This window comes from Oncorhynchus mykiss, chromosome 26 (assembly GCF_057628025.1).
Source record: "Oncorhynchus mykiss isolate SJ-2025 chromosome 26, ASM5762802v1, whole genome shotgun sequence".
NCBI classification, from domain to species: domain Eukaryota; kingdom Metazoa; phylum Chordata; class Actinopteri; order Salmoniformes; family Salmonidae; genus Oncorhynchus; species Oncorhynchus mykiss.
In genome coordinates this window covers 19,818,456-19,841,111 of record NC_143047.1, presented here as the reverse complement: position 1 = coordinate 19,841,111, position 22,656 = coordinate 19,818,456, and the positions used below count along the sequence as shown (strand labels likewise).

The 22,656-nt window shown below is 45.2% G+C and overlaps 4 protein-coding genes across 6 annotated transcripts; 3 read left to right on the top strand and 1 right to left on the bottom strand.

Annotated features, from left to right (window-relative positions):
* Positions 1 to 176: 176 nt before the first annotated feature.
* Positions 177 to 7,624, top strand: LOC110506560 (uncharacterized). Its single transcript, XM_021586270.3, is given in 9 exon segments — positions 177 to 353; positions 3,666 to 3,769; positions 4,061 to 4,526; positions 4,699 to 4,800; positions 4,880 to 4,916; positions 5,016 to 5,087; positions 5,201 to 7,078; positions 7,175 to 7,479; positions 7,481 to 7,624. Coding segments are annotated over 9 exon segments (3,084 nt in total). The 5' UTR covers positions 177 to 254; the 3' UTR covers positions 7,502 to 7,624.
* Positions 7,625 to 8,085: 461 nt separating this feature from the next.
* acd (ACD shelterin complex subunit and telomerase recruitment factor) lies at positions 8,086 to 15,409 on the top strand. Of its 2 annotated transcripts, none has more exons than XM_021586279.3 (14): positions 8,086 to 8,566; positions 9,167 to 9,284; positions 9,929 to 10,053; positions 10,244 to 10,334; positions 10,459 to 10,538; positions 10,807 to 10,851; positions 11,308 to 11,354; positions 11,448 to 11,623; positions 11,706 to 11,784; positions 11,878 to 12,057; positions 12,173 to 12,286; positions 12,419 to 12,966; positions 13,085 to 13,161; positions 15,001 to 15,409. In XM_021586279.3, the coding sequence occupies exons 2-14, from the start codon at positions 9,186 to 9,188 to the stop codon at positions 15,104 to 15,106; spliced, it is 1,767 nt and encodes a 588-aa protein (XP_021441954.3). In that variant the 5' UTR covers positions 8,086 to 8,566; positions 9,167 to 9,185; the 3' UTR covers positions 15,107 to 15,409. The 2 variants fall into 2 exon arrangements, with proteins under 2 accessions (XP_021441954.3, XP_021441955.3); XM_021586280.3 differs by having other exon boundaries at positions 8,408 to 8,566; positions 11,881 to 12,057.
* LOC110506103 (leukotriene B4 receptor 1-like) lies at positions 15,230 to 17,391 on the bottom strand. The gene has a single exon (XM_021585517.3). It carries the CDS (start codon positions 16,399 to 16,401, stop codon positions 15,526 to 15,528), a length of 876 nt encoding a protein of 291 aa, XP_021441192.1. The 5' UTR covers positions 16,402 to 17,391; the 3' UTR covers positions 15,230 to 15,525.
* A 191-nt stretch (positions 17,392 to 17,582) lies between these two features.
* cpsf5 (cleavage and polyadenylation specific factor 5) lies at positions 17,583 to 22,624 on the top strand. 2 transcript variants are annotated; one of them, XM_021585494.3, is made up of 7 exons: positions 17,583 to 17,898; positions 20,486 to 20,686; positions 20,808 to 20,871; positions 21,527 to 21,616; positions 21,718 to 21,793; positions 21,878 to 21,992; positions 22,157 to 22,624. In XM_021585494.3, the coding sequence occupies exons 1-7, from the start codon at positions 17,774 to 17,776 to the stop codon at positions 22,176 to 22,178; spliced, it is 693 nt and encodes a 230-aa protein (XP_021441169.3). In that variant the 5' UTR covers positions 17,583 to 17,773; the 3' UTR covers positions 22,179 to 22,624.
* Positions 22,625 to 22,656: the final 32 nt, after the last annotated feature.

Below are 22,656 nucleotides of genomic sequence, written 5' to 3'. Positions count from 1 at the left end.
CACTGCTCTCCCTCTAGCACAAGCTCTAAATTTCTCCATTCTCTCTCCGTCTTCTCATTCTTTCAGTCTTTCTGAGGGAGGGGGGGAGGAGAAAGGCGAGGCCCCTTGTTGTCAAATCTGTCAGTCTAGCTCAGCTTGGCCCCTCCTACCTTGGTGGAGGCAGTGAATACTGCTGCTGGTGCTCTTAGCAACGGTGCCTCGGCAACAGCCACAGCAACAGAGCACCACGGCAACTAAGTGCCGTGTCTCCCCTTATGGAGCTTCCATTGGGCGGGCCGGCGCTGAGGCACTACACCCGCAGTAGACCTAGACCACACCGACAAAACCAACACCTCCGCCCCAGCAGACCACAGGTACAGAGAGATGGAGAAAAGGGGGTGCTGTGTTGAGGCATAATGGAAAGGAGGGGGAGATGTGATAGGGTACAGTGGGAAGAGGCAGGGGAAGGGAGGGAACATGCCTGGTGCCTGCTTGATTCAAGGTACTTGGATCGCAACAGCAACCAGCTGCTTGCATATTCAACACCAGTAGTGTGTGTTTGGGGGGGGATTGCATTGGTGTATAGGATCGTGATTATATGTGGCTAATTTCTAGGGCTATATAATGCTTCGTCTGAAGCTGGCGGGCTTTTTCTTGGTAGGTGTGAATTTTCTCTACCTTAGCCATCATCACCCTATCCATTGTATGCCTGCCATTGGTACTGTATCAGTCACGATCAGAGTTAACACATGTAATGCTGCTTTTGTTGGATGAACTAAACCAAACCTAATCACATGGGCAGCCTTAGTGCCACAGGACATGACATCATAGGGTCTTACTGGTTTTCTGAGTCAGTTATTGGTAATTGTACATACCAATGGCAGTGTGATAATGTAGATCTAGGGGATATACAGTGGGGCAAAAATGTATTTAGTCAGCCACCAATTGTGCAAGTTCTCCCACTTAAAAAGATGAGAGAGGCCTGTAATTTTCATCATAGGTACACTTCAACTATGACAGACAAAATGAGAAAAAAAATCCAGAAAATCACATTGTAGGATTTTTTATGAATTTATTTGCAAATTATGGTGGAAAATAAGTATTTGGTCAATAACAAAAGTTTCTCAATACTTTGTTATATACCCTTTGTTGGCAATGACAGAGGTCAAACGTTTTCTGTAAGTCTTCACAAGGTTTTCACACACTGTTGCTGGTATTTTGTCCCATTCCTCCATGCAGATCTCCTCTAGAGCAGTGATGTTTTGGGGCTGTTGCTGGGCAACACAGACTTTCAACTCCCTCCAAAGATTTTCTATGGGGTTGAGATCTGGAGACTGGCTAGGACACTCCAGGACCTTGAAATGCTTCTTACGAAGCCACTCCTTCGTTGCCCGGGCGGTGTGTTTGGGATCATTGTCATGCTGAAAGACCCAGCGACGTTTCATCTTCAATGCCCTTGCTGATGGAAGGAGGTTTTCACTCAAAATCTCACGATACATGGCCCCATTCATTCTTTCCTTTACACGGATCAGTCGTCCTGGTCCCTTTGCAGAAAAACAGCCCCAAAGCATGATGTTTCCACCCCCATGCTTCACAGTAGGTATGGTGTTCTTTGGATGCAACACAGCATTCTTTGTCCTCCAAACACGACGGGTTGAGTTTTTACCACAAAGTTCTATTTTGATTTCATCTGAACATATGACATTCTCCCAATCTTCTTCTGGATCATCCAAATGTTCTCTAGCAAACTTCAGACGGGCCTGGACATGTACTGGCTTAAGCAGGGGGACACGTCTGGCACTGCAGGATTTGAGTCCCTGGCGGCGTAGTGTGTTACTGATGGTAGGCTTTGTTACTTTGGTCCCAGCTTTCTGCAGGTCATTCACTAGGTCTCCCCGTGTGGTTCTGGGATTTTAGCTCAAATCAATTTTATTTATATAGCCCTTCGTACATCAGCTGATATCTCAAAGTGCTGTACAGAAATCCAGCCTAAAACCCCAAACAGCAAGCAATGCAGGTGTAGAAGCACGGTGGCTAGGAAAAAACTCCCTAGAAAGGCCAAAACCTAGGAAGAAACCTAGAGAGGATCCAGGCTATGTGGGGTGGCCAGTCCTCTTCTCGCTGTGCCGGGTGGAGATTATAACAGAACATGGCCAAGATGTTCAAATGTTCATAAATGACCAGCATGGTCAAATAGTAATAATCACAGGCAGAACAGTTGAAACTGGAGCAGCAGCACAGCCAGGTGGACTGGGGACAGCAAGGAGTCATCATGTCAGGTAGTCCTGAGGCATGGTCCTAGGGCTCAGGTCCTCCGAGAGAGAGAAAGAGAGAATTAAAGAGAGCATACCAAAATTCACACAGGACACCGGATAGGACAGGAGAAGTACTCCAGATATAACAAACTGACCCTAGCCCCCCGACACATAAACTACTGCAGCCTAAATACTGGAGGCTGAGACAGGAGGGATCAGGAGACACTGTGGCCCCATCCGATGACACCTCCGGACAGGGCCAAACGGGAAGGATATAACCCCACCCACTTTGCCAAAGCACAGCCCCCACACCACTAGAGGGATACTTCAACCACCAACTTACCATCCTGAGACAAGGCCGAGTATATCCCACAAAGATCTCCGCCACGGCACAACCCAAGGGGGGCGCCAACCCAGACAGGAAGACCACGTCAGTGACTCAACCCACTCAAGTGACGCACCCCTCCTAGGGATGGTATGAAAGGGCCCTAGTAAGCCAGTGACTCAGCCCCTGAAATAGGGTTAGAGGCAGAGAATCCCAGTGGAGAGAGGGGAACCGGCCAGGCAGAGAAAGCAAGCTCACCGTTCTTGTGATCATTTTGACCCCACGGGGTGAGATGTTGCGTGGAGCCCCAGATTGAGGGAGATTATCAGTGGTCTTGTATGTCTTCCATTTCCTAATAATTGCTCCCACAGTTGATTTCTTCAAACCAAGCTGCTTACCTATTGCAGATTCAGTCTTCCCAGCCTGGTGCAGGTCTACAATTTTGTTTCTGGTGTCCTTTGACAGCTCTTGTGTCTTGGCCATAGTGGAGTTTGGAGAGTGACTGTTTGAGGTTGTGGACAGGTGTCTTTTATACTGATAACAAGTTCAAACAGGTGCCATTAATATAGGTAACGAGTGGAGGACAGAGGAGCCTCTTAAAGAAGAGTAGGTAGGTAGGTGACCAAATACTTATTTTCCACCATCATTTGCAAATAAATTCATAAAAAATCCTACAATGTGATTTTCTGGATTTTTTTTCTCATTTTGTCTGTCATAGTTGAAGTGTACCTATGATGAAAATTACAGGTCTCTCTCATCTTTTTAAGTGGGAGAACTTGCACAATTGGTGGCTGACTAAATACTTTTTTGCCCCACTGTATGTATGAGGTGTTGTTGATGTGTCTGTGTATATTCTGTGTGTCAGGGAAGTCTGAGCCCAAGAGGTGACAATTTATGTAATAATTACTATGTGCTATATGAAGGAAACTGCTCTCAGTAACCTCCTGATATCCAACATAGCACTCTTTCCACCAATTGGAAACTCTTTCATTTCTATTTTTCGGGTAGTCTAACAGCGCTCACACACATTCTCACACACAAACACCTAATAATCACAGATATCGTAACATTTATCATCTCTTTCTCTGTGCATGCGTGTGACACAGGAATCGGTGGTTGACAATGAAAATGGAGTCCCTGATCACATGGGGCGAGTTGATGAGGGAGTTGAGGAGTTCTTTACTAAGCGAGTCCTTCCTGTCGACACCCTGTGAGTATCGGACCAAACTCATCCTAGATAATCTGACTCCTCACTATCTCATACCCAACACAACTTAACCAGCTCATAGTAAACCTCTTTAAATTTGAGTAATTTATGAGACGTTCATAACAACCTACAATAAGTACATTCAAGAAATATAATATACAACATTTCCTGACCAGATTACCTGCATGCAGGCCCTAGCTTGTCCAGGTCAGGCCACATGGCCAGGAAAAACTCAGGGCCCTATGATTGACTAACACACACGCTGATCCTGTGCTACTCTGACTCTTCCTCCAGGAAAACACAGAATGAGGCTGGGGAACCTTCCATTACTGAACAGGAAGTGGAAGTAGCACCTACTAGCGCCGCCCCTTGCCCCGCCCCTTCCAGAACCCTAAGGAGGAAGCTGGGCGAGTTCTTCACCCTTAAAAAGCGGAGGGCTGTGAAATCAGAGGGAAGCCAAGAGGGGAAGGCCAAGAAGACCTCCATTGCCGACCTAATCCGGCCTCTCAGGGAGGCCGCCAGAGCTGAAAAAGATAAAGTGAAGGAGAATGAAAAAGTGAAAGAGAAGGAGAGTGTGGATGACAACGTTGTGACAGGAGATCCAGTGGAAGCAGAAACCCCTTCTTCTGATGGTCCCACTCCACTGAGGGGTGAGGCTCCACCCCGTCGTGCGCTAAGAGAGGGGAAGTCACAGTCTCTAATTCTACTCTCTGGATCTGCAGCCAACGCTGGGAACACCAAGAACACTGCACAAGGGAAGGTAGGCATTCGAATGTATTCAAACCGACCCTTGAAACAATTTGATGGCTAAAGCAATTTGGTAAATAATTCTACACCGCCTATGAAAGGATTGTTTTTGGTTTTATTTTGAGCATTCTTTAGTTTTGATTGGTTCTTATCGGCACTGACTGCTTCTCCTTGGTTCTGGTTAGTTTCAGAAACACTCATCTGACGGCCATCATGGCTTTGAGCAGCGCCTGCAGCTCATGCTACAACGTATTGGTGTGTCCAAAGCTCAGCCAGGAGAGACACAGGTGTGTATGTGTATTAATCTGAGTGTGTATGTGGTTGTGTGTCTAAGGAAAACATAAAAATTCTTATTCCATTCTACAGAGTCAGGAGAGAGAGATGAAAAAAGCTGAATCAGAGGGTAAGTCCCTTTACTCATATAACAGTTGCTACAGTGTATGTGTGAGTCTGTGTATGGTGTTTGATGTGTGTGTTCCTTCATTTTCTGTCTCGGTTTCAGGCACTATCATCGATAATAAACCTGATCCCCCACCCACATTTATGAAGCCCAGAACCATGTCCACCTCATCAGGTAACACACTCACACAGACAAACACAAACGCACACACATACACACACACAGACAAACACACACACTATTGAATACAATTTTGTGTATCTTATGCTCATCTTCTTTCTATTTAGATACGAGACGTCCGGTCCGACAGAGTGTGTCCGCACATGAGTCAGCTGGTAAACCTGCTCTGCCTCCTAAGCCAATAATTAAGCGAGGCCCAACCCCACCTCCCACTGTCTCCGGTCATCTCACCCCTGAGAATGATCTAGCTCAAATACAGGAAGTAGAAGTGTGTTTCCCCACAGACCCCACCTCTACCAGTTCTAAATCTATCCCCACTGACACCCCTATTCCCATCACTGTCCCAGATCCCACTGACCATTCTATTCCCATTGACACCATCCTTCCCTCCCCTGTCCCAGATCCCACTAACTCTTCTATTCCCACTGACACCATCATTCCCTCCCCTGTCCCAGATCCCACTAACTCTTCTATTCTCACTGACACCATCATTCCCTCCCCTGTCCCAGATCCCACTAACTCTTCTATTCTCACTGACACCATCATTCCCTCCCCTGTCCCAGATCCCACTAACTCTTCCATCCCCGTTTCTACCACCGCTACTTCCTCTAATTCAATCCCCAATGACATCATCCCCTCTACGACCTCTGCACCCGTCCCTATCAATACTACAGCCCCTACCCCTAACACCACCACCTTCATCCCCAGTACTAACCCTGCCACAACCACTACCATTACCTCCATCACAACTACATCTGGCACTATGAATATTACAACTTCCACCCCCCCTACTGACATGAACTCTGGCTCTATCCCCACTATTACCCACACCCCAATTCCCCCTACCTCCACTGACTCCACCACCCCAACCACCTCTGCGTCTTCCATCCCTAATCTAGCCACCATCACCATTACAAGCATTACTGCCCCAACACCTGTTAACACTAATACTGATACCCATACATCAACAACCCCCACCACTAATGCTTCTACCCCTACCCTTACTGATACTACTGCCTCAACTTCTACTGACTTGACAACTCCAACACTAAATACTTCCATCTCCATAATTGCTTCTGCTGCCAACAACACTTCTACTCCCACCCCCACTACCTCTCTGTGTCCCACCCCCACTACCCTAATTACTAATTCAGTTACCCCACCTTCATATCCTGCTGCTACTATAACAACCTCTACCCTTAAATCTATGAATGGTGCTTCCACCCTTACCTCCATAAACTCTACTGACTCCAACACTACCCAAACCGGAACTAACAATACCAGCGCAACTAACTCTGTCAACTTCACTTCTACCTTAAGCCCCACTAACTCTACTAGTCCTATTCCTACTTCCTCTACCAGCTCCACTTCCACTAACTGTGCTGCTCACACTGCTACTATCCCTAGCAGTCCGATTCCCATTCTCTCTAATAATCACTCCCCCTCTGTCACTTCTATCCCCACTGCCACTCACTCAACTAACTCCACCATTACTTCCTCCCCCACATTGGCTTCTACTCACACCACTACTACCACTACTAGTCCCATCCCAACTAACTCTACTAGCCTGACCACTACCCCCACCCCCATTAACTCTAGCCCCGTCACCACTATCTCCACAAGCCCTTCTAATATCACCACTATCTCTACAAGCCCTTCTAATATCACCACTGCCACTAACTCTTCTGTCCTCATCAGTCCCCTCAGCCCCACTAACTCTACTACCAGCACCCCCACTAACCCTTCAAATCAAACCAACACCACTAAACCTACTAACTCTACTACACAAACCACTATCTCAATCCCCACTAATTATGTTACTCATAGTTCCACTAACTCTTCTACTCATAGCCCCACTAACTCTTCCAGTCCAACCCCCACTAACTCTACTAGCCAAACACCAACTAATACTATTCAGCCATCACCTGAGGAGAGAATTAGCCCTAATCCTGCAATGGGACTGCTGTCCATGACTAAGGGTACAAGTAAGTGTGTGTGTTCAATAATAATAATATTGCTTGAAATTTGGAAGTAACCTGTTGAAAATAACATCGTTTGTCCTTCCCTTACCTCTCCTACAGATGACCTGAATGCCGAGAGGGTAGAGAGGAACAAGGAGACAGCGAAGGAGAAACGTAGCAAGGAAGAAGATGTCAGGAGGGCCACAGGGAAAGAAAAAGAACAGAAATCACTGGCGAACTACATAGACAAAACCATAAAAGAGGAGAAGGAAGAGGGTCTGCAGAAGGTGGATGGGATCATGAGGCAGGGAGTAGAAGGGACCAAATCAAATGAGGGTAGAGTGCTGTGTAAAAAGAGGGAAGGAGGGACTAATGGGTCAGATGAAAAAGAGTTCAATACTAAGGAGGTGGTAGAGAGCAAGTCAAACAAGGGACCAACTACTGTGATAGAGGCAGGGGAGGCCACAGTAAAAGAAACGGGGGAGAGTCCATGGGACTGAGTACCGGGACCACATCACAGCAGCAAACCGCAGAGGGTGGAACATCAGACCAAAGAACTGAGACCCCCTCTGTGTTACACAAATGGACTGACCCAGCAACGTGTCCTTTTTTTCTCGACCATGTTTACATTTGCATTGCACGTATTGTATGATTATGTAATACATTAACTGTGGTGAAATATGTTTACAATAGATGGATATGAGACATATAGTTAGTTACTTATGATTATTAAAATGAATATTCATAATGTCATGATGTCTTTATCACGGTTCAGTCCATCTGTTAGTTCCTGGCTCCAAATCTCTTTGGAATACTTAAACTTACATGCAGAATACCTGCTGTTAACTTTTAAATGATTGGAATGAATTATCCAAAGAGAGTATAAAGATTTTCTAGATAACTAAGCCTAAACCAGAAATGTATGACAAAGGGTGGTGAAAGGAGAGAAGGTCTGAGATAGAAGTGTTTTTTCATGGTAGTACCAGAGTGAATCCTTGCCCTATTCCCATATGCCCTCGATGACACACCTTGAGGGACAGAAATTATTGGATTGATGGAGGTAATATGTGGTAGCAGAACACACATCTGGCTATCACCTGTCTCCAAGGACAAATTGTCAAGGGCAGAAGAAGGGGAGCAATTACACAAGGAGATGTTGCTCCGGGTACTCCTATAGGCATAATTCCTTCATCTCCTTTCTTTTTTAATGGTAGATGAAGGGACTGTACAGGTGTTCTCCATAAGTACTTTAATACAGACATTTTAGAAAAGGGGTCATGAATGGACAAGGAAAGGAATATAACGTGTGTGTGTGTGCGAGCGCACGCACGCGTGTGCAGTGGGACAGGACACATTTCGGTATCGAAATGGCGTGAACAGTGTTTCCCATGATAGGGGGCTGCAGTGGGAACCAATTGCTGTGGAAAGGTTCACCAACGGAACGTAAATAAAGTAACACTCAGTGGAACCGCTACATTTAACCAGGCTCAAAAGTGGTTGTCTTACTATCAGGTGAGTTGCAATATCTATTTGCCTCTGATCCCAAATGTAATAGTATAAATCTGAACGAGATGACGACCTAGGGCAGTGGTTCCCAACCGGGGGGGTACATGGCCTATCCACAGGGGGTACGTGAGTAGACTCATGAGACCATAGGCCTACTGGTCAAATACTTCAGGGTTACTCCGGGCAGAGCAAAATTCAGTTGGTGGTACAGTAACTGAAAAAGGTTATAAACCACTGACCAAGGGGGGTCTTACAGTAGCTAGCTAACGTTAGGTGTAGGCAGCTAAGTTTGCGCTCACACGAGTAGGAGGAAGACCTCGCCGTACAGTTCACAACAAAGCTCGATATGGATATGATCTATTCTATTAGCTAGGCCTAGTTCTAATTTATCTTAGTTTAGTTTGTAAACTAGTTATGTGTGGAAAAGTTAGTACCACGAGAGCCTTTTCACTGCAATGTTTAGCTAGCTAATACATCCACAATTGTGTATGGATATTATAGTCACCACACCAGTTAGTGTAATAGGTAACTAACTAGCTATTATACTGAAAATAGTATAAGAGACTAGTGCAACTCTCAACTTATTCTGTACATGCCTGTCTCCAGTGTTTTAGGGTGTGTGGCCATGACTAAGTTGGAGCCCTGGATAGAGCAGGTCATCCTGAGTTATGGCACAGAGCCAGAGGAGGAGGACAACAACACTCTGAAAGCGCATGTTGTGGGGGTAATGAGGCATCTAGTACATACACTTCATGCAAGGCCTGTGTTCCAAGTTTAGAAGGTGTGTGTGTGTGTGTGTGTGTGTGTGTGTGTGTGTGTGTGTGTGTGTGTGTGTGTGTGTGCAAGAGGGCACTTATTTTACACACACCTTTTTTTGTGTGTATTTTTTACCTTTTTTTTCTCCCCAATTTCATGGTATCCAATTGTAGTTACAGTCTTGTCTCATCGCTGCAACTCCCGTACAGACTCGGGAGAGGCGAAGGTCGAGAGCCATGAGTCCTCTGAAACACAACCCAACCAAGCCACACTGCTTCTTGACACAATGCCCATCCAACCCGGAAGCCAGCCGCACCAATGTGTCGGAGGAAACACCGTACACCTGGCGACCGTGTGCACTGCACCTGGCCCGCCACAGCAGTCGCTAGTGCGAGATGAGACAAGGATATCCCTGCCGGCCAAACCCTCCCTAACCCAGATGATGCTGGACCAATTGTGCGCCGCCCCATGCCCCTCCCGGTCGCAGCTGGCTGCGACAGAGCCTGGACTCGAACCCAGAATCTCTAGTGGCACAGCTAGCACTGCGATGCAGTGCCTTAGACCACTGCACCACTCGGGAGGCTGCACACACCTTTCTGTCTCTCTCTGTAGGTTGGCCTGATGTCAGAGTCCCAGTCCCGGAAGACTAAGGGTTTGACAACGTTGCTGTTCCTCTCTGATGGAGTGGTGCACATCCCCGCCATACTGAACCAGGACTCCTGGGAGACTCTTCAGGAGTGAGTTAACATTTAGGACAAGCCAAGGGGCCTATAAGATCGTATTAAATGACATGTATGTCTAAAACCCATCTATAAACCATATCTTGTTAAGCCCAGTACAAATCTAACAGCCAACATAAGGAGAAACAAGACGAGACAAAACATATTAAGATAATATTATTTTCCATCTATCTGTATCCTCTGGCAGGCAGGAGGACCGTGAGTACTTCTCCAGTCTCATGAATTGCACAGTGTGTGTGTTTTCATACACACTGAAGTTCAACATGGACTCTGAACAGGTGCGTGTGAATGATCCTATGATACTGGTACTAGTAGTCCTTTGGTCTTAGAGAGACAGTTCATGTTCTTTAGTCTTTACCACTCATATTTTATTTTACTCTAAATGTGTCCTCATCTCCTCAGACAAAGAGCCAGTTTTACTTATCGGTTGGTGAGCTGACCACCACATCAGCTGGGGATGCTAAAGACAACACCCCTTGCTGGTAAGAGACGCACATCCTGGCCTCTAAATCCAGACACATACACACCACAGGAGGTTGGTAGCACCTTAATTGGGGAGAACAGGCTCATTCTATTGACTGGAGTGGATTGAGTGAAATGGTAAGAAATGCATCAAACACATGGTTTCCAGGTCTTTGATGCCATTCCATTTGCTCCGTTTCAGCCATTATTATGAGCCGTTCTCTCCTCACGATCCTCCTGTTCTACACACATTAAATGTAGTGACTCTCCAACTGGCTTTTGTTTCAGCACAACGCTCAACTCAGTCAGACAAAGGATCTGTACAATATGGAGGTGAGCATGGGGTGTGTGTATTTATTATTTATTTTAATTAACTAGGTAAGTCAGTTAAGAACAAATTCTTATTTACAATGACGGCCTACCAAAAGGCAAAAGGCCTCCTGCGGGGATGGGTCTGGGATTAAAAATAAATGTAAAAAAAAATATAGGACAAAACACATCACGACGAGAGACAACAAAACATTACATAAAGAGAGACCTAAGACAACAACATAGCTTGGCAGCAACACATGACAACACAGCATAGTAGCAACAAAATATGGAAGCAGCACAACATGGTAGCAGAACAAAACAGGATACAAACATTATTGGGAACAGACAACAGCACAAAGGGCAAGAAGGTAGAAACAAGTGTCTGTGTTTGCTAATTTTTTTGTTGTTGCGTATAATACATGTGTACATTACGTTGTATATTGTATTTGTTGATAATGTGTTTTCTTTTATCCCCAGATCCCTGCTTGCTCAGGATTCTGTCCATACTCAGAACATCCAGTCTGGTACGGAACTCTATACACTCTGCACTACATTGATGATTTGTATCCTTATTGTTTGCCACACCTGTGTATTTGACTGTGTTTCCTGTCTCCTAGAGTTCAGTCTGTCAGAGCTGCTGGGGGAGTGGCATCATGACCGGCGCCAGTCTCTGTTGAAGGATGTGATAGAACTCCTGAGGACGCCCACAAACCTCCCCTCCCCACAGGCCTCAACCTCCAACGCCCTCACACACACTGGCACCAGATGGGCTATTGAAAGGTTCAGATATAAGGTGTGTGTGTGACCAACCTATTAAATGTAAGAAAACAGTAGGAAATCTGCAACTTTACAAGAAGATTGTTGTTTTTTCCTAGAGGGAGGATACTTTCAATGTCCCTGTGTCTCACCTACACATCCCAGACAATCTGAGTCAGAAACTGCACGCACCCTCAGGTAACATTTAAGGGTGTCTCACCATCTCTCTCACTCCTGAAAATCATCTATACCTGTTCTGTCTTTCTGAACTGACCGTTGTGTTTTATTTAGAAGACAGTGAAACGCAGAGTGGACTGGTCCCTCCATCTGAAGACAAACCGACAGACCCACCAGAGACAGATCAACCAATCGTTGCTGCTGACAGCAGGCAGACTGACAAGCCAGTGCCTCTGGAGAGAAGACATCCTGCCCATGAGCCCACACTTTCTCGTGACTTATGTTTGTTAACTGGTCCGTGCTGTAGATTAAGTATTTGTTATCAGTTACTGCTAGCTGAAGTATGCTGCTACCACAATAGAGCCCAGTGTGTGTACAAATATCTCTATTTTTCTCTCCCTCTCTCCAGAGGAGAGTATGGAATGCGAGGTGGTGTCAGGGATGACCGGAGGAGCAGTGGCGAGCCCATGGGACATGTTTGCTCCAGCAGCAGAGCTGCTCAGGACCTCCTCTGCATCTGATGGTGTGCTCCTTTCCTTTTAACTTTTTAATCATTCAACCTCTATACACACACACACACACCACACCATGCACATTTATCTTTGTGCCGTACTACAGATATTATGACTTCTGTCTCTCATTGGTTCCCTGACAGAATCCATCACCTCAGAGCCCCTCCCCCTCCAGAAGAGCCAGTCTCTGCTTGACTCCACTCCACAACCAGTCACTCTTGCAACATTTCCCCTGGCAACCAGCACCCAGGTGCCATCCCTGACCCCTGGGGCCACCCAAAGGTCAGGCGAGCGCTCCCTTCCTCCTTATCAAAAACCAGGCCCCTCCCACAGCCTACTCCCCTCCAGTGGCTCCTCCTCCACTGTGAGTCTATCTACAAAGAACCAACACTCTGGCATGAAGCTCCACCACGGTAGCTCAAACACAGCACATCAACTTACAATCACAGAGCAGCAGGATCAGGTGGAGGAAGAGGAGGATGTTGTGAAGAGGTGGTGTAGTAAGGCTAAGAGGAAGAGTTCCGTGCAGACCCCCGAGGATAATGATATCACCTTGGAGGAGGAAGATATGCAGAAGAAACGCAGCCCGCCCTCCTGGATGTTTGAAACTCAGGATATTCCCAGGATTGGGGAGGGAAGCAGCTGCAATCAGAACGCAGTTGCAGCAATAGCCCCCCAGAGGCCCTCCAATGTAAGGGCGACCAGTTTTAAACCAAGAAATAGGATTTATATTGACCATTTAGTGGAATTTTGAACCTGCCCATTTTGTTAGATTGGTGTGAAGTACATTATCTGTCTTGCTCTCTCAGGTTCACAGTGATGGCACTTTGTTCTCATATTCTTATCAGCTGTGTGGCCGCATTTCGAAGGATTTAAGCCATTTAAAGTGAGTAAACCGTGTGTGCGTGTGTACCGTGCCTTCGGAAAGTATTCAGACCCCTTGGCTTTTTCCACATTTTGTTACTTTCAGCCTTATTCTAAAAGGGATTTTTTTTAAAATTAAATCCTCAGCAATCTACACACAATACCCCATAATGACAATGCGAAAACAGGTTTTTAGAAATTTTTGCAAATGTATAAAAAAACAGAAATACGTAAGTATTCAGACCATTTGCTTTGAGACTCGAAATTGAGCTCAAGTGCACCCTGTTTCCATTGATCATCCTTGAGACGTTAAGTCTACCTGTGGTAAATTCAATTGACTGGACATGATTTGGAAAGGCACACACCTGTCTATAAGGTCCCACAGTTGACAGTGCATGTCAGATGAAAAACCAAGCCATGAAGTCAAAGGAATTGTCAGTAGATTGTCCACATTGACTCAGTACCCCCTGTATATAGCCTTGTTATTGTTATGTAATTTTCTTGTTACTTTTTTATTTTCTTTTGTAAATATTTTCTAAACTCTATTTCTTGAACTGCGTTGTTGGTTAAGGGCTTGTAAGTAAGCATTTCACGGTAAAGTCTACACCTGTTTTATTCGGAGCATGTAACAAAAAAAATGTGATTTGATTTAGAGCTCAGAGACAGGATTGTGTAGAGGCACAGATCTGGGGAAGGGTACCAAAACATTTCTGCAGCATTGAAAGTCCCCAAGAACACAGTGGCCTCCATCATTCTTAAATGGAAGCAGTTTGGAACCACCAAGACTTCCTAGAGCTGGCGGCCTGGCCAAACTGAGCAATCGGGGGATAAGGGCCTTGGTCAGGGAGGTGACCAAGAACCCGATGGTCACTCTGACTGAGCGCTAGAGTTCCTCTGTGGAGATGGGAGAACCTTCCAGAAGGACAACTATCTCTACAACACTCCACCAATCAGGCCTTTATGGTAGAGTGGCCAGACGAAAGCCACTCCTCAGTAAAAGGCATATGACAGCCCGCTTTGAGTTTTCCAAGAAGCACATAAAGACTAAGACCATGAGAAACAAGATTATTTGGTCTGGTGAAACCAAGATTGACCTCTTTGTCCTGAATGCCAAGTGTCACTTCTGGAGGAAACCTGGCACCATCCCTACGGTGAAGCATGGTGGTGGCAGCATCATGCTGTGGGAATGTTTTTCAGCTACAAGGACTGGGAGACTAGTCAGGATCGAGGGAAAGATGAACGGAGCAAAGGACAGCAAGATCCTTGATGAAAACCTGCTCCAGACCGCTCAGGACCTCAGACTGGGTAGAAGGTTCACCTTCCAACAGGACAACGACCCTAAGCACACAGCCAAGACAGCAGTGGCTTTGGGACAAGTCTCTGAATGTTCTTGGGTGGCCCAGCCAGAGCCTGGACTTGAACCAGATTGAACATCTCTGGAGAGACCTGAAAATAGCTGTGCAGCAACGCTCCCCATCGAACCTGACAGAGCTTTAGGATATGCAGAGAAGAATGGGAGAAACTCCCCAAATAGAGGTGTGCCAAGCTTGTAGCGCCATACCCAAGAAGACTCAAGGCTGTAATCGCTGCTAAAGGTTCTTTAACAAAGTACTGAGTAATGGGTCTGAATACTTATGTAAATGTATATTTCTAAAATCCTGTTTTTGCTTTGTCATTATGGGATATTGTGTGTAGAATGATGAGGGGGAAAAAACAATTGAATCAATTTTAGAATAAGGCTGTAACCTACCAAAATGTGGAAAAAGTCAAGGGGTCTAAATACTTTCTGAAGGCACTGTATGTGTGTACAATGTGTAACTGTGTGTGTGTGTCTGTCTGTCCGTCCGTACGTATCCTGTAGGATTCCTGATGGCATGTTGCACTGGGCTGTACGGTACCTGGTCCCTTCCATGCAGACGGAGGTTGTCAAGGATACACAGCTGCGACCCCAGACTCACCCCAGTTGACAACCTGAGGTCATCACCCCCATCTTCCCATTGTGTTGAATCCATAGTGTACAGAGGCAGCTTTGTATTTTATGAATCTCTATTGTTATGTTTATGTAACATTCTGAATATTGATACATATACATTAGTAATTGAATTGTCAACTTTATTGTGAAGCAGGCAAATGTGAATTTATCAACAGCAAGATAATTTCATTGTCAGTTACACAGATGTTCTTTCCTTAATTTGACATTTGAATAACACACATGCACTTATTTCCTTATGCAAACATTCACTGGGTGCTATAATAAAATACAAATCATATCAGATGTCCTCTAGAATAATTTTTGCAAAATATAAGCACGACAAAAATAGTCACAGGTACATAATGCTTGTACATAGTGCTTTAAACAATTATATCTACTCAATGGAAGCCAGTGTCATGTGCTGGTGGGGTGGGGGCTTGCCCTGGGGATTCCTGAAGAGGCGAAGGCATAGAGGAAAGGGTTGAGGCAGCTGTTGATGATGGTGAAACCCATGAGGATATTCCAAGCTGAGTCACACACATTCTCCACAACCTCATTCTGCACGGCCAAGTTCACCAGGGCCAGCAGGTTGAACAGGTGCAGCGGAGTCCAGAAGCAGAAGAAGGACACAACAATGCAGGTGACCAGCTTGGTCAGCCTCCGCTGCCTGAACAGGGCCGCCTGGCTCACCCTCTTGTGGAGGTAGAAGTAGGACGTCACCAGGATGCAGCAGGGAACTACAAACCCCAGCAGCGTTTGGACAAGTAGGATGGCCATTTCTTGTCTGTGGTTCTGGTAGTGCGAGCTGCAGGATTGGCGGTTGTCGTATGTCTTGACGTCAAGGACAGAGAAGGCGGGAGAGGCAATGAACCCTGCCAGCCCCCACAGGGACAGGAGGATTGCCTCTTCCCCCATACGGCCCAGCCGCGCCCAGCTGTGGGGGTACAGCACCTGGACGTAGCGCTGTACGCTCAGCAGGGTGATGGTTAGCACACTACCATTCAGGCTGCAATAAATCAGAAAGAAGAGCAGCTTGCAGGCGGCGGAGCCCAAATACCAGTCCCTCAGAAGGTTGTTAATCACTAGAGGCAGGCACAGCAAGACCATCAGGTCACACAGTGCCAGGTTCAGCATCAGACGCATGTTGAAGTTCCCACTCTCAAATTTCCGCCCCACGACAATCAGAACCACCACATTCCCAGGAATTCCCACCATGCAACAGAAGCCCATGATCACGCTGGGCATCACGCGGGTCATGTGCCAGTACGGATAGGACTCTGGCTGCTGCATGGGGCTGAACTGTCCAGACTATTAAAATCCACAGAGAATGCTGGTTAGAAACTCAACAGGGATGTCTCACTACCTCTGTCTGGCTGGGCTGACTGAGACACACTAAGCTCTGAGTCGTTCCCCAGATTGGCTTAACTACTGGTGGTAGTGATGATATGCTGTGAACAAAGAGTACCTGTGTGTGACTCTGGGCTGGGCCTGTTTTGAATATACAACGTGTGTACAGCTCTGTGTTATGTGAAGGTAACAGTCTACCAACATGATACACTCAGCCTCCTGACCCATGAGAGTTACAGGAAAACCTCAACAGAGGCCCATAACACCCTCACAAACTTTTGTCACCGCCTGGTATGGCAACTGCACCGCCCGCAACCGCAGGGCTCTTCAGAGGGTGGTGCGGTCTGTCCAACGCATCACCGAGGGCAAACTACATGCCTTCCGGGACACCTACAGCACCAGACGTCAAAGGAAGGCCAAAAAGATCATCAAGAACATCAACCACCCAAGCCACGGCCTGTTCCCGCCACTATCATCCAGAAAGCGAGTCAATACAGGTGCATCAAAGCTAGGACTGAGAAACTGAAGAACAGCTTCTATCTCAAGGCCATCAGACTGTTAAACAGCCATCATTAGCCGACTTTCACCCGGTTATGTAACCCTACACCTTAGAGGCTGGGTTATGTAACCGGGCTGGCCACTTTAATAATGTTTACATACTGCTTTACTCATCTCATATTTATATACTGTATTATATTCTACTGTATTTGCCTCGTTAAATATTTTTTTTTTTTTTTTTTGTCAGTGCCACTCCGACATTGCTCAATGTAATATTCATATATTTCTTAATTTCATTATTTTACTTTTAGATTAGTGTGTATTGTTGTGAACTGTTACATACTACTGCACTGTTGGAGCTAGGAACATAACCAACCACATAACCATAACATCTGCTAAATATGTGAATTTGATCAATACAATTAGATTTGATGGAGGAAAGTGCTTTTATTGATGAACCATCATGACCTTATCCATGCAGGGTTATAGTTTATACATTTAACACAACCTTTGGGTTATGTTGGACAAGGGCAAAGCAATTGGATAGAGTTCGACCACCTCAGAATTTAGTCTCTTAAGATTTTCATCTACAGGAGCTACTTTATTACTGGTTATTACACTCCAGCACGATAGGTGGTGGTACTGCCGAAGTATACCTACTGCATCAAACACGGAACAGGAAAAGGAGAAAGGGGGAAGACAATTTGCGCATGGTTACGTCCTTCCATTTTTCTTTGTTATTGTTATAATACATGTTTTGCATTGCATTTCTACCAGAGGATTTTGGAGTTAGATTTTGTTTAGTGGTATTGGAGCAATGTCGAGTGTGCCTGCTCCGAATCGCTCATCCGCCGGCTGGCCGCGCGGGGTCAGTCAGTTCGGCGGGAACAAATACATGAGCGCGCCTGCAAAACCACTCAGCCTGGAGAGAACCATTAATTTGTGAGTAACAGGATGAAGGGGGGACGAGGATTGGTTTCTAACTTCAGATTATGTGTGTATGTATCGTGGTTATACAAAGACTCCTAAAATACCAGTCTCATTCAATTGTATGGTAAAATTCATGGATTGCAAGCTTTGCAGTAGCCAAAATCCGATTAAAGTTAGACGTTGGTTACATTAGTCGGAACACGGCTATGACACGATCAGGTTAGCACAGAGTTGGCGAGAGATATGGCTCGGAAAATTGACCTCAATCCCAGTTATTCCAACAAATCGAGAATATTTTTTAATGACTGCTAGTTTTTTCGTCAGTATGCTAGGCTAATACTATAGCAGCCCATTGGATTCCATGAAAAGTTTAATCCTAGCCGAAGATGGTGGCTAAATAGGAACCTTAACAAACGATCTTGTGTGTAAATGGGCGTTTCATCTCTCGCGTGAGCATGCGTCCCCCCCCGTGAGCTCATGCCTCTATAATAAATAAATAAATATTTTTATAAACTGGGTAGCTCAGGTCCTGAATGCTGATTGGCTGACAGGCATGGTATATCAGACTGCACCACGGGTATGACAACATTTATTTTTACTATAATTACGTTGGTAACCAGTTTATAATAGCAATAAGGCACCTCCGGCGATATATGGTTTTGTGATATATGGCCAATATACCACGGCTACGGGTTGTGTCCAGGCACTCCATGTTCCGTCGTACGAAAGAACAGCCATACCCTCCCCAGGCCTTATTGGTTAAATAGCTAACCCAAGATAGTTCATCTGTGTCATTTACAGTGGTAGTAAATTAAGCATCGTGAGCAGAATTATATTATAACAAATCAAAACGGAATTAAAAAGAAGGCTGGACTCCAAAAAACAAGTTGGCATACAACAACTTCCATTGACAATATTAAATATGTTAATTATGTTAATTAGCCTAACCATGAACCCTTGTATTGATGTGAAAACAAATTTGTATTCATATGAATTAATCTATTATGTTTGTAAAATGTGAAACAAGTACAAGCTAGCGAGATCTTTCTTCTTCTTTAGGATTTGATTGTCAGATCGCATCCAACTTTTAGGTGCATACACCACCACCTATTGCACTGCTGTGAGACCATTCACGGCCTACCTACATTAAATTCTTGATACAGTAGTGGAAAATTGCCCTTCCTACTATTTGCCCTATAATAATAAAAACTCCACCCCATTCCACTATTTAACCCTATCTAATCCTACTCCAGACCACGGGTCTTGAGAGGATAGAACACTACCACTCAACACCCGCTAGTGAGATCCTATTGGCACGTTGTAGCATGTATTTGCATATTTCCGTTAGGGAACGCCTACTCTGAAGTGCGTGTGTGCAATAGCTCAATTCACTCATGCACTCCTAAACAACACCACCTTTAGAAACTTTGCAAAAGGGTTAAATCTACAAAATGCTGTCCACTCTGTTACAGATTATAGTTTTGAAAACAGAAAATATTATTAAGATCAAGATAAAATGTATTAAGATAAAATGTTTAATCAATGAGAAAATTTGCAGAATGTCTGCCAAAATCCATCTTGCTCCATCTTCTCCCACTGCCAGCCACTGGGCTTCCTCTCATCACCATATTTGGTAGTGAGTGGAAATGCCAACCAGATGCTTCACATTTACATCAGGTGAAATATCTGGCTTGTTCTGTTGGCTCATTCTTCTGTCTTGAGCTAGCTTTGGTCTACTTATTGTCCCCTCCCTTTCACTCCACCTGTCCCGCCCAGAAAACATTTGCCAGTGAGATGTCTCGCCCTGGGGCACCCACGGGAAGGGGGCAATAAGTAAACCAGAGTGGCCCTGCCCCGATCTGAAAAAATTAGAGAGTGGGCTGTCTTGCTTTCTCTACCGTCTCTGGCGTAGCGTTGTAGCGTTGGGCAACTACTGGAAGTGTTGTCGAATCTAGTGGACTGCTATAGCATTAGCTAGCCTAGCATGCTGACAAAAAAACTAGCAGTATTTAAATCTCGATTTGTCATTTAGGATGATAAGACCATTAGTAGTATGCTGCCATCTCCCATCCCTGGATTGAGGTACGTTTTCCGAGCAGTATCTTGAGCCGGCTCTGCTCTGTCCTGATCGTTGCATAGCCACCTTCCGACTGGAGAGAGAATGTGATGAACGTCTATTTGGATGATTCTGGCTAGCTTTGCAACTGGCTCTATGTCCTATTTGACAGCCAAAGTTTGTGACATAAAAATGATGATGAATCGATAGTCTACCGTCCTGTAGATGCATCCTCATTCAAAAGCTATATAGTGTGTGTTCGTGGGGGGGTGACTGGGTAGCAGTGAAGATTGCTGAGGGGAGGACGACTCATAATAATGGCTGGAAGGAACGGAGCGATTAGTATGGCATCGAACACATGGAAACTGTGTATTTGACGTATTTCATTCCATTCCACCGATTCCGCTCCAGCCATTACCACAAGCCCTTCCTCCCCAATTAAGGTGCCACCAATCGCCTGTTCTGGGTAGTGTGTGCATGTTATTAGAGGCATGCTATGGGATGTGCACCCTTAAAAATGGTATTCATGACATTGTGTTTCAGATACCCTCTCACCAACTACACATTTGGGACCAAGGAGCCTCTGTATGAAAAGGACAGTTCAGTGGCAGCACGGTTCCAGAGGATGAGGGAGGAGTTTGACAAGCTGGGCATGCGGAGGGCAGTGGAGGGAGTGCTTATTGTCCATGAACACAGGTTGCCCCATGTACTGCTGTTGCAGCTGGGAACCACCTTCTTCAAACTGTAAGCACTACCACCAACCAAGCACAGCCTGCAGGAGTTACACCAACAGTCTGTTTGTTTTTAAAGTGTGCATGTGTGTTTGTATGGTTCTCTTATAGGGTTGTCTGTATGTCTCTTTCAGGCCAGGTGGAGAGCTGTGTCCGGGGGAGGATGAGGTGGATGGGCTGAAACGCCTGATGACAGAGGTACGATACACATGCACTCTCAAAGGAGGCCGGCCAGAGTTGGTATCACAACCTCAGATGACATCCATCCTAGCGTTCACTTAGCTCTCAAACTCTTCTTCTCTGTATGTAGGGTTTTCAGCCATTCCATTCCCCTACGTTTGGCTCCGTGTAAACTCCAATTCCAATGCTGTGTTTTAACGTTTAGAAACATCAATAATCATTGTTTTGAGAAAGAATCTTTTAAAAAATACCTTATTGTAGCAGGTTTGCACACATTGTGTGCCTCCAGTTGATGAACAACACTTCCTCCCCAGTTAGCTCACACACAGGTAGCTAATTAGCACAGGTGGCAGCCTATGTCTGCCGTAAACAAGCGCTGTAACATGGAGATATGGTCTTGTGGGAACACAAACCTAACCCTATAAAGGTGTGTAGTAATTTACAGTTTGAAAATATATATTTTTTTATTTTTTATTTTTCGCTGATATGAAAGATGTATTCTTTATGCTTCCAAAACAGTACTGCAAGTGATGCGTGTTAATATTTAGAGAAAGTGTCAGGGGCTCTTAACAAAACGCTAAAGTAGTTTGCATCTACCAGTGGGGTAACATTCTCTAAGATCCTGCAGGAAGCCGTGATGCCATAGTGATTGTCTTTACTGTGTCTTTGTCAGATCCTGGGCCGGCAGGACGGGGTGAAGCAGGATTGGGTGATCGATGACTCCATCGGAAACTGGTGGCGCCCCAACTTTGAACCCCCACAGGTGAGCACATCCCCAAAACACAGTATAGTTTACACTGAAATGTATCGAGGAGGAGATATTGAGCCTACAGTAAATATTTGTGTTTGTCTGTTCTGCTGCAGTATCCCTACATTCCAGCCCACATCACTAAACCCAAGGAGCATAAAAAACTCTTCCTGGTTCAACTGCAGGAAAAAGGTAAGTTCCCCTTAGCTAGTCAAAATATGTTCTACATACTCTACACACATAATCTTGAGTGATATTTGCTTCTGTGTCTCTCAGCTCTGTTTGCAGTCCCAAAGAACTACAAACTGGTGGCAGCCCCTCTGTTTGAGCTTTATGACAACGCCCCCGGCTATGGGCCAATCATATCCAGCCTACCGCAACTACTAAGCAGGTAGTGTGTGTGTTTGTGTGTGTGTGTGTGTGTGTGTGTGTGTGTGTGTGTGTGTGTGTGTGTGTGTGTTGTATATTGTGTATTAAGCACTTTTGTGTGTGTGTTAGAATGGGTGTGTGTGTGTGAGCTCAGGTATGCTGTATATTCATATTTATTTCCTGTAGGTTCAACTTTATCTACAACTAAATGGTATGAGAATGGGCACAGTGGCTAGCTGTCTCTGTGAGTGCAGCCAATTATGGGTGAAATGAAGACATGGAGGTGAAGTAAAACAATGTGGGGAAATCCAAATAAGGCTACTCACCCTCTGGCTTCCCGGTAAGGCTGAACAAAAAACCCACCACCTCAAGAGAAGGGACTGTAAAATGTGCTGTTTACAATGATGGAAGAAAATACACTGTCAGAATTTTTGTTTGGATCTGAAAAAAATCAGTCATTTCTTACATGATTAAACTGCAACCCAGTGTCTCAAGAATCAGATTTTATGCTCTTGCAGCAGAATACATTTGTTTGATTAAAGAAACAACAGCATTGAGTTTCCTGTTGTGTTTTAACCTGTTTTACTGTCATGCTATTTCATTTTCTTTAAAATAAATAAATGAGTCTTTTCATTTAGACTTGGTCTCTTATAACAAGTGTGTTGATGACCTCTTGGCTTTGATGT